This window comes from Nicotiana tabacum, chromosome 3 (assembly GCF_000715075.1).
Source record: "Nicotiana tabacum cultivar K326 chromosome 3, ASM71507v2, whole genome shotgun sequence".
Classification (NCBI taxonomy): Eukaryota; Viridiplantae; Streptophyta; class Magnoliopsida; order Solanales; family Solanaceae; genus Nicotiana; species Nicotiana tabacum.
Genome location: NC_134082.1, coordinates 80,855,912 through 80,867,791, shown reverse-complemented (window position 1 = coordinate 80,867,791; position 11,880 = coordinate 80,855,912). Strand labels below are relative to the sequence as shown.

At 35.6% G+C, this 11,880-nt stretch overlaps 2 protein-coding genes across 2 annotated transcripts; both read right to left on the bottom strand.

Annotated features, from left to right (window-relative positions):
- Window positions 1–4,996: 4,996 nt before the first annotated feature.
- On the bottom strand, window positions 4,997–5,609 carry LOC142161650 (HMG1/2-like protein; the record flags this gene model as incomplete). The annotated part of the gene is made up of 1 exon (XM_075244406.1): window positions 4,997–5,609. A coding segment is annotated over one exon (411 nt), but the record flags the coding sequence as incomplete, so codon positions are not given.
- Window positions 5,472–9,848, bottom strand: LOC107826112 (uncharacterized). Its single transcript, XM_016653059.2, has 6 exons — window positions 9,491–9,848; window positions 8,983–9,404; window positions 7,885–8,076; window positions 6,588–6,728; window positions 6,028–6,180; window positions 5,472–5,611 (listed from the first exon to the last, which is right to left on the bottom strand). Coding segments are annotated over exons 2-6 (570 nt in total). The 5' UTR covers window positions 9,065–9,404; window positions 9,491–9,848; the 3' UTR covers window positions 5,472–5,609.
- Between the last annotated feature and the right edge of the window lie 2,032 nt (window positions 9,849–11,880).

Here is an 11,880-nt window from a genome sequence, read left to right as displayed (position 1 = left end):
TTCCCAAAAGTGATACATATTCAAGAAGTCATGCCGATTAACACGTTTTTTATTTGTATTAAATATGGATTGGATCAGATAATTTATCCGTTTTTCATTACCTGTTTTGACCCGAATCATATCCGACCCGACCCGATATTTGCCACTCCTCCTAGGAAGGGTATGAAATTGAAATTTTGACCCACATTTCACAAAGGGTATAATTGGCATAAAAGTGGAAATATTCTGGAAAAATGACCACGGTCCTTTTACACGGAAAGAGGAATAAGGCAGATGATCAGTGAGGGACCACCGAGTCCGATGAGATCCTAGAGGTTAACCCAAGAAACAACATAGGGAAAGCAAAAATACTAGAGTCCGGAACCAATTGTGGTTTTTTGGACTCAAAATACATAAATAGGTGGGGAAAAAAAGGTAACATTTTTATGTATAACACCACAATACTTGACGCCATACAGTAACGTTAATTGTGCCGTTACTGTATAGCGCCAAGTATTGTGACGCTATACTAAAAAAGATGACACGCCCAGATATAACGCCAAAATACCTAGCGCTATACATAAATTTTTACAAATAGAACCGTCTTCTTCATCGTCGTTCTGTTCTCTTCCTCAATATTTTACTCCTCTTTCTTCTTGGTCCCCCCATACCAGCTGCCCGATTTTAAAAAAAAAATTCTGGGTCCCCCCGTCACATAAATTTGTAGAACGTAGGTCCCACATTCGAGTAGAGCTTCGTATTATTGTTGATTCACACTTTCGGAGTCAAAATTTCAATCTATTTGCTTTCCGAAAATTCTAAATCGAGGTATTTCGGTTTATTTTAAGTTGAAACTTTGATAATAATGCATATTATTTGATTTGTATGTGTTCTATTTCGGTTTATTTTTTTTTCGAAACTAGCATGTTAAATTTATCCGGATTTAATATTAGTGTTTTATAAAAAAATATACATTTGTCAAATAAATTTGTGTGTTAATATCCTGATTTATATATATGTGTTTTCATGCCTTTTTATGTTTTATGTGCAATTAAATTTATTTGTTGTTTATGTTTAGTTTAGATTATTTTTTAGCGTAGTAAAATCTAGACCTTTTTAGCGTAGTAAAACGTAGACCCTTTTAGCGTAGTAAAACGTAGACCCTTTTAGCGTAGTAAAATTTAGAGCCTTGTAGTGTAGTAATGTGTAGTATTTTAGCTTAGAAATATCGAGCCCGGAACCCATAGGTGTATATATATTAATAATTGTATAAAACCCCATATATATATAATTTGTACAATTAAGTTATTAAAAAATATGAATTTAAATTATAATAAAAAAATATAAATTTATCAAATAAATTTGTCTATTAATATCCTGATTTATATATATGTGTTTTCATGTCGTTTTGTGTTTTATTTGCAATTAAATTTATTTGTTGTTTATGTTTAGTTTAGATTATTTTTTAGCGTAGTAAAATCTAGACCTTTTTAGCGTAGTAAAACGTAGACCCTTTTAGCATAGTAAAATTTGAGCCTTGTAGCATAGTAATGTGTAGTATTTTAGTTTAGAATTCATTTTGTTTAAGTATCTTATACTGGTAGTTGAAAATGCAAACTTTGTACAATTAAGTTAATAATTGTTTTAACACACATAATTAATAATTTGTACAATTAAGTTATTAAAAAATATGAATTTAAATTATAAAAAAATACATAATTATTAATGATAGTTTGGTGCCACTGGGCCTCAAAATATCGAGCCCGGAACCCATAGGTGTGTGTATATATATATATAATTTATACAATTAAGTTATTAAAAAAATATGAATTTGCAGTTGACGACATGGACGCGACTATACATCCCGGCCCTCGGACGTCAGATCTATTAACCCTACAGCCCCAACATAGATCCGAGTATATGTGAGACGGACAGTTGCTTACGCAAACTTTTCGGGCCGGGAGAGCGGATCTATTATGGGAGTTTTTGAGTCCTCCCCGTCGTTTTCGGTCAATTGAGTGAGTACGGATGGTTCAACTTGCTTGTTTTCACTGCACAACCAACAAAAATATAAGCTACTAAAATTAATAAATGCTTTCCATATGGCTATATCACTTCACTTACAAGTCGTAATGTGATGAAATTCCATGATGGACATTTTCAATTAGGTGATGACTACCGGATGGGCCACTTGTAAAATTCATATTCGGCTGGTACCCCCTATTAAATATATGAACGTTAATACAAATTCAATACGCCAAAAATATACATAATTAACACAAATAAAAATTGAAGTTTACCACTCGTCTTGTGAATTATGGAAAGCAGGGTATAAATTATTTTCTCGCTGCTCATTCGCCGGCGGTGATAAGTTTAAATCAAGGAAAACTTTTTCATCCGGAACCTGTCCGGCAAAAACTACTCCAGAATAACCACCCGATGACTGAGGGTTATCTCTACTACGCACAACCTCATTTTTTGGAACGTCTTCGACCTTCACGTACATCTCCATCATTGTGATTACAAGAAATTCCCGACATTCGTCCGGAGTCCTCAGAAAATCACTCAAAGTTTCATCATCGTCGATGTTAAATTCCGAGTAAAAAGCAACCCCTTGCGGAGTGACGGAATACAGATATCTTCCGGTTACTTTAAGTGTCACTGAACGTTTCCTCACACTCATTTTTTTTTGCATAACAACGATATCAATTTATCGTACTCTATTGTAAGTGGCAATTTAACATGACACTGAGCAGGTAAATTGTAGCCCACAGAGTTATTCTCCATCACAACCTCACCCCCCAATATAATAAAACTCTTATTCTACGCTCTTCAGACATAATGAAAAAATGTTGGAGAATTTAACAACAATAAACGTTTCAACAAGAGTTAAAATTTTTTTTGAATGAATTTCTATACAATCCTAACCTCTTTATATAGGAAATGGCTAGTCGGGATTTTTTTTTATATATATATATAGCGACCAAAAAGTTGGCACTATACGCTTTTGAATTATTGAAGTCAGGAATTGTTGGTGGGGCCAGGAAAAAGGAGTATAGCGCCAAAATACCAGGCGCTATATATAAAACTTATGTATAACGCCAGGTATTGTGGGGCTATATCTGAGCGTGTCAGCTTTTTCAGTATAGCGCCACAATACTTGGCGCTATACAGTAATGACACAGTTAACGTTACTGTATAGCGCCAAATATTGTGGCGCTATATATAAAAATGTCACCTTTTTCCCCCACCTATTTATGTATTTTGAGTCCAAAAGAACCACAATTGGATTCCGGGCTCAAAATACCAGACATATAAAGTTGAGCATTTTGTTCGCCATTGTACATTAGGACAGTCCAACGAAAGAAGACGACAAGGAAATGCAGAGGACAATGCTTCAGTTGATATGCATTTCGTAGAATGGAGCTGGTTGACAAGTTGCAAGAGGATGTCGCTTTATCTTAATTAGACTTTTTTATTTTTAAATCTTAATTAGACTGGACATCATGTGCTTGCTTCGTGCTGTTGTCCGCTCAACAAGTTCTTGCTAACTAGTAACTTCACAAAATAGTTGAAGGAAGAAGGATAATTAGGCCCCAACTAAAAGCAAGTTGAGATGTGAATTCATGTTCATCTTGCTCTATTTATATGTCTGTCTCAGTTGAGTACCTTGTGAAGGCACCCAAAGTTAGAACAGTAGCTGCCTTAGTTTTGAGCATACTAATTCATCTTGCTAACTTTATAGCAAAAAATTTCGTAAATATTAAAATAAATAGTAGTATCGGTATGGCACTAGGCGGACTCAGAATTTTTAAGTCATAAGTAGTCAACTGCGATTTGCTACCTTTTGAGATTGGGTGCAAATTTCATATCTCCGATCCCAATGTAATCACAAAATTTAAAATGAAAAAAAGGGTCCGACCGCACCTGAAGTCAAGTCATGAAAATACTGAGGTTCCTATCTCCAATAAACAAAAGCAGAGGAATATTTGTGAATTGTGCGACCTTCAAGTATCTGGATTGCTAACTAATACTACTTGCTGCTACACCCGTTGAGACATATAGTGAAGTCCTGATCCATGAATCACTTTTTGGACTACTTGGGCACCAAAATATATTTTTCATATAAGTACCTTGTACATCATGAGGAAGCTGAAGCTTTCCAATACCGATAAATACTGGTTATATCTTCGGAATACTCAAGTCTAAGAAGTCCCTCGAATTTATTTGCGATAGAAAAAGTGATACGAAATATATCAAAAGACAGACTTTTTACAGAAAATTTTGCTTCAAAGTTGCAAGATTAATATGCTGAACCCAGGCAACTTTTTCTGGTAGCAAGAACTTGTTGGAGGGACCAAAGAAACCAGCGGACAATAGCGTGAAGCAACCACAAGACGGCCATTTTATACAGCTGAGAAACAACAGGTCAATGGCAAATTGCAGAACAAGAAGATAGAGTATATGCTTTAATTCAATATGAATACCTGAGAGACTACTGATTCTAACTATTTCTACAGAGATTCAAAATTGTCAAAAATAAACATTTAATCATGAACCAAACAATTCTCCCGCTTGTTTACAAGAGGTAGTGGGGGAAAAAGAATCCTCCCCAATCCAAACCTTTTCATTGTTTCGCCATATTAGGAAACATGCAATCCGTTACTATTAAATAACTCCTTTCTTAAGGAAAATTAAGGATCACATACTTTTTTTTTTTGCAGGGGTCGACCTCCATAGAAGAATTCGAACAGAAAGCTCCCGCAACTCCAATAGAGAAAATATATCAACAACAAACTAGACAATTAGCAAGAGACGACGTAGATGGAAATCCACGTACTAGCCAAGTAGGACAAACACCTAGCTGAATTATGATTAGCAGCATGTAAATAAAATGTACATAAACGGTTATGCTTTACAAGCAGCATATATCAACAAAAAAGATATTTTATCAACAAACTAGACAATTAACAAGAATCAAAGTAGATGGACATCCACATACTAGCCAAGAAGGACAAACACCTTTCTGAATTAAGATATAAAATGTATATAAACTACTGTGCTTTACAAACAGCTGCTTTATAATTCATCTTTAACCCCCAAAATAAAAACAGAAAAGATGCAAGTATTCAGGAAAAAGAAGAAGTCATACGTGGAAGATAATTCACAAGTTTCCTCACCAATTTCCTCACCAATTTCCTTATTTACTAAAAACTTCTTCAGTCGTCATCCCCGTCTTCCTCTTCCTCTCCACTTTCGTCTTCCTCATCAACCTCGGACGTTGACTTGTCAGATTCCACTTCTTCTGCAGATCCAGCAGCTACTCGCCTGTTATAAGCATCCTTGTTCTTTTTAAATTCCGCCATCCTTTTCTTTGCCTCTGCCATGTAAGGAGCTTTCTCAGCATCTGACAACTGTTTCCACTTGTCTCCACCAGCTCTACCGAAAGCAGATTTAATGCCTCGATTCTTCTCCTTGAACTGCTTCCCAATCTCCTTCAAGAAAATTAAGAAAGCAGATGCAGGCCTCTTGGGTTTGTTAGGATCCTTGGCAGCCTTCTTTGCTTTTTTAGTCTCGGGAGCTTTCTTTCTCAGGCCGCGCATGCTATTGGCTTTGGCGTAGAATTTACCTCCTTTCAAGATGAGACATCCAGGGTTAAGAAAATGAACAAGAGAGAAAAAAACAAAGAGATATGCCGTAGCTTTGTTGTGGCACAGCGATGTGAGTGTATGGCTGAAAGGGAAGGGATAAGAAGGGCTTTGGGGAGGGACTCAAAGGCACTCCCATACTATAGTCACAATGATATACGAGTTTTTAACTAGGCTAAAAGAGTGTTTTAAGTTATACAGAAGTAGGAAACTTAATACAAGTACAACAGCAATTAGGACTTAATCCGAATTAGTCGGTATGATCTGTAATCTGTATGAATCCTCTATTTTCATTGTGTTTGTCTCATTTGTTTTTATTGTGTTTGTCATTGATCTTCATGCATGTATAGATAAACCAAAACAATTACATATACCAAATGTATAAAGAGGTTGATCTTACATGGATGTGAATAGCCACTGGAGGGATCACCTTTTTCTTCCTCATAATCTGATAATTCTACCGCCTCCATTTTTACTTTCTTTGCTTTTTTAGACTCGGGAGATCTCTTCTTCACACCGAGCATGTTATCAGCTTTAGCATCGGATTTACCTCCTTTCATATGAAACCTCTGGGGTTAAGAAAATGAAAAAGAGAGAGAAAACAAAAGAGATATGCCCTAGCTTCGTGGTGGTGCAGTGAGGTGAGTGTATATGTGCTGAAAGGGAAAGGATAAGAAGGGGCTTTTGGGAAGGACTCAAAAGCAATCTCATACTATAGTCACGATAATATATGAGCCTTTAACTAGTATAAAAGAGAGTTATAAGTCATACAGGAATAGCAAACTTAATATAAGTACAACAGCAAACTTAACCCCAATTAGTTGGTATGATCTATGTGCATCATTTGTTTTCATTGTGTCTGTCATTGGTACTCATTTGTTTTATTGTGTTTGTTGTCGATTCTTGTGCACACACTAAATAAATTGAAACATACAATATGTATAGAGAAGTCGATGTTACCTGGATGTGAATAGCATGGATTCCCCCCATCTTTGGAGCCACTGGTTGGATCAACGATTTTTACATTCTTTGTTTTCTTAGTCGCTGGAGCATTTTTCTTCACGCCGATCATGTTATCAGCTTTGACATCGGATTTGCCTCCTTTCATGATGAAACCTCCAGGGTTGAGAAATGAACGAGAGAGAGTAAACAAAGAGATATGATCTAGCTTCATTGTGGTGCAGTAAGGTAAGCGTATATGGGCCGAAAGGGAAGGGATAAGAATACTGATGCCTGGCAGGCGGCTTGGGGCTAAACCTGCAGAAATTTCAACCAGCCTTGCCCGGCATAGCAATTTGTTCTGTTTTCAGCTCGGCCGGCCTCGCTTAAGTTCACTTTTGTTTTTTTTGTTTTTCTTTCTAAAAGACACAAGTTTAACATTTCATTACTTTTTTTAAAAGGATAGTTTAAAATTACTCAAACAATAAGTTAGTTGAAAATGGTATACATCAGGTTCAGACAAAGTAAGGACTTATCTGCTGGTGTATGTGAGTAGAAACCGATGACAGGAAAATCTTTTGTGGAGATGAAACAAATAAAAATATGTTGGAAATGTTTCTTGCATCACTTCTATCATTTTCTGCATTATAGTTTATTCTGCAACTCAATTTTCCTTTCCATCGTTGTTATCAGCAATATATTAGAGTTGTCTCCAAAACATTACATCTCAGAAATTTTTGAACTATATTATATAGCAGTCAACAATTATTGCAGATTTCTTGATACAACCCCAACATGCCCACTGCCACCCCCACCCCCACCCGCAACAAAAAATAAGGGGAACACAGAGAAATAACATTAAAAGAATCTCTCCCTCGCTTTCTTCAAGAAAGATTCATAAGCATATCTTATGAATCCGAATACAAAACTAGCAATCTCCCAGGGATATGTTACTGTCATGGTACATTTTCTTTAATCATACTAAGATGTAAAAGATATTGGCACTCATGAACCTGATGTTGAAGTGGAAAGGAAAGGAGAGGAAATAATAAGTATGAATAGGGTGGACTAGGAGAGTCATGTAAGTCTTTTAACTAGGCTAAAAGAGTTATACAGAAATAGCAAACTTAATACAAGTACAACAGCAATTAGGACTTAATCCCAAATTAGTCGGTATGATCTGTATCCATCCTTTGTTTTCATTGTGTTTGTCACTGACTCTCATTTATTTTTATTGTGTTTGTTGTCGATTCTCATGCATGAATAGATAAATTAAAAGCAATTAAATGTACCTAATGAATAAAGAAGTCGATATTACCTGGATGTGGATAGCATGTATTTCCCCCACTATTGGAGCCATTCGTTGGATCAACGCTTTCTTCTTCAGAATCTGACAATTCCGTTGACTCCATTTTTACTTCCTTCATTTTCTTAGTAACCGGAGCATTTTTCTTCATGCCAATCATGTTATCCGTTTTGCCATCGGATTTACCTCCTTTCATGATGAAACCTCCAGGGTTGAGAAAAACAAAGAGATATGCCTTAGATTTGGTGTGGTGTGGAAAGGTGAGTTTATATGGGCTTAAAGGGAGGGGATAAGAATAGGGATGGCAACGGAGCGTGTTGGGACAAAAACACGCCAAATTTCTACCCTCCCTGCCCCAGCCCGCATATCTAAATGACACAAGTTTAAACTTTCATTATTTTTTTTAAAGGAGTAAAGTCATTCAAACAGTAAGTTAGTTTAAAATGGTATACACCAGGTTCAGACTTAGTAGGGACTTCTCTGTTGTATGTGAGCAAAAGTCAATCATAGGAAGATTTTTTAGCGGAAAAGAGACTAATAGAAGTATGTTTGAAATGTTTCTTGCATAAATTCTATCATTTTATGCATTATACTCTGTGCTGCAACCCAATTTTCCTTTTCATAGCCATCATCAGCAATATATTGAAGTTGTCTCCAAAATATTACATCAGATAATATTTTTAAAGAGTACATAGTAGTCAACAATAATTTCAGATTTCTTGATACTACCCAACATCTACACACCCAAATGAATAATAAGGCAAAAAAGAAATAACATTAAAATAATCTATCCCTTGCTTTCTTCAAGATAGATCGATTAGTATATATGAATCCAAATAAAAAAAATTAGCAAGCTGTTACGGACATGCTACTGTCATGGTGACACCTATACTAAAGTGCCAATTAAGCGAGGCGAAGCGCATAACCTGTCACCTTCACCGAACTTCAGGGCTTAACCAGGCTTTAAGCGAGGTTTTAATAGCACTGATTAGGACTTAACCCCAATTAGTTGGTATGATCTATAAACATCCAATTGTTTTCATTGTGTCTGTCAAGATTCTCTAAACAATTAAATGTACAAAAATGTATAAAGAGGTCGATCGATGTTACCTGGAAGTGAATAGCTTGAATTTTCACCACCGGACGGATCACTGTTTTCTTCCTCAGAATCTGATAATACTATGGGATCCATTTTTACTTTCTTCGCTCTTCTTGAAGGTCCAGCATCCTCTTTATTTTCGGAGCTGCTGAGTTCCTGAAATGGTTTCCCTCCACGAAGATTTTTACAACTTTTCTGGGCGTAGGGCACGACTTGGAACGTGGATTGGTCAATGAGATAGAATATCAAGATTTCCCCCTACCTTCACCTTGCGATATCCAACAAAATGTGGCCAGTCTCCACCACAGATGAAGTAATCTGAATTCTCCCTCACTATTTTTACTTCCCAAAACATATCATCTACGTCAGTTTTCAGTAGGCAGGTCTTGCCCAACTTCTTCTTGTGTTCTTTCACAAAAGTAGGTGGCATTTGCTAACAAAATTATATCTTCAAGTTTAGCAAAACTAAGTTTGAAAACCAAAAAAAAAAAAGCAGATAAACTTGAAAAAGAAACTTACAATTTTATCCATAAAACCTTCATTACGTAAATGCTTGCGAAATGAATGATGATTCTCAGGATCTACTTGCATTTTGGAACTGAAAAGGGTGTTATACAATATTGCTATTTAGAAGAAGAAAAAGAAGAGTTGAAGTCAGAAGATTAGTGAAACACCATGAAAGATGGTGACGAAACCAAGAGACAGAGAATATATAGAGCACAAGTTTCTAGTGGGCAAAATGGATGAGGGTTTTCTTTTTCTTTTTCCATCGGAATTAAAGGGTTCAGGGTTTTAGCCAAAAATATTTTGGAATGTACTGGCAACTTACGCAAAATATTCTAGTAAGAAAAATCCGAAAAGTTTTCAAAGTGAGCAACTTTCATTAACTTGGTTGTATTTGTTTTGAGTCAATATGTTTTCAAGTTGCTATAATTGATAAAAAGACATCAACTTATTAATATTTTATTAATATCTCATGTCTATGCAATTCTCATGAGTGGAAACTTTTATCACTTTTAAAAAGGATTAAAAAAATACTCGAGATTAGTACTCACAGAATCATGAGAAAGTCACACAAATGCAACACTCTCTTTGTTGCCCTCTCTTCCTCCACGTTAAAATTTTCTTTTCGTTTGAGTTCTTCACATAAATATTAGATGGCAAGTTCTATGTCAAAATACAGTAATTAACAAAACATAATCCTAATTCGAACTCAAATTTATTTAGTAGGCGTTTGGACATAAAAATTACTCCCTCCATTCCAGTTTATGTGAACCTACTTCTTTTTGGTCCGTTCAAAAAAGAATGACCCCTTTTTAAATTTGGAAACAATTTAACTTAAACTTACAATTATACCCTTAATGAGAAGCTTTTATAACCACACAAATAATCTGGGCCTCTTTTTGAGTTGTTTAGTATAAAATTGCACGGGAACCCTATTTGGTCGCCCCCATTTAACCTATACCCATTTTTTTTTAAAAACTTTTAACTTGTACCCACTTGTTAAAAAACTTTAGCTCCCTTTCTCCTCCCCTTCTCCTCCTTCATTTTCTTTTTTCTTCTTCTACAATCTGATTCCATCGAATCCATACCTGTAACGGTTTTTACTTCTTAAATTCATCAAAGCCTCTGTTATTTTATGACCACTTGAATTTACATGTTGTTTCAACTGCACATCTATTTAAATTATCAATGGATTGACTTAAGCACGGAAATACAGTACATTTTCATACATTAATATAAAGAGTACGTAGCTTATTTTTTCGAAATATGAACTGGGGAGGAACTTTACAGTGTTTGCGTACTAGACTAGATATTGCAGGGCATACGTAAAGGTGAGGGAAAAAGAAAAACCAAAAAAAGGAAGGCAAATCCCTATGTGCAAAAAACTTCAGCTCTAGAGCTGAAGTTTTTATTTTATAACTGGTTACTAAACAAAAACTTATAAAATAAAACTTTAACTCTAGAGCTGAAGTTTCCAGTTACAACACAAAAACTTATGTGCAAAAAACTTCAGCTCTAGAGCTGAAGTTTTTATTTTATAACTGGCAAACATCAGCTCTAGAGCTGAAGTTTACCAGTTACTAAACAAAAACTTATAAAATAAAACTTCAGCTCTAGAGCTGAAGTTTCCAGTTACAACACAAAAACTTCAGCTCTAGAGCTGAACTTCAGGGCCGGCTACGAGAATGCTGAAGTTTTGCGTGATTGCCTTTGCTACTTCAGCCCCGTATGTTGAAGTTATGTGAAAAAACGGGTACGTTTGCAATTTTTTTTGCAAAGCTGGCACAAATTAAAATGTGACACAAAAAGTGGGTATAGATGCAAATGCCGCGTTGTTTAGGACCACAAATTTCAAAAGTCTTCATTTTTTCTTAAACTCTGTGCCCAGTCAAGCAGGTTCACATAAATTGGAACAGAGGGAGTATAATTTTTGAAAAAAAAGCAGTATTTGAGGTTAGGTTGAAAAATAGTATTTGGAATTTAAAATTATATTTGGACATGCATTTCAATTGCGAAAATGTTACAGTTTTATGGGTGGGGAAATTTTTTTTGAAAATTTTGAAAAATTGGCCAAAACCACTTTTTGGTTTTTGAAAAACTCATTGTGAATTTTTTAAGAAAAATTTACAAAATTTTATGTGACGACCCAAAGGGCCGTCACTTGTTTTTAATTGAATTATGTGCCTTCGAGGCCCTGAAAACCTCATTTAGAGTAGCCTCGATTTGCGTGGGCAATCCGGGCGCGTAGCCAGAAAGCTTAAATATGAAATTCTATGAAAAATATTAAATCTTGACTTTAATGACTTAATTTGACTTTGGTCAACCTTTTGGGTTAACGGACTCGGATCCATGATTCGACAGTCCCGGAGGGTCCGTAGGAAAATATGGGACTTGGGCGTGTGCCC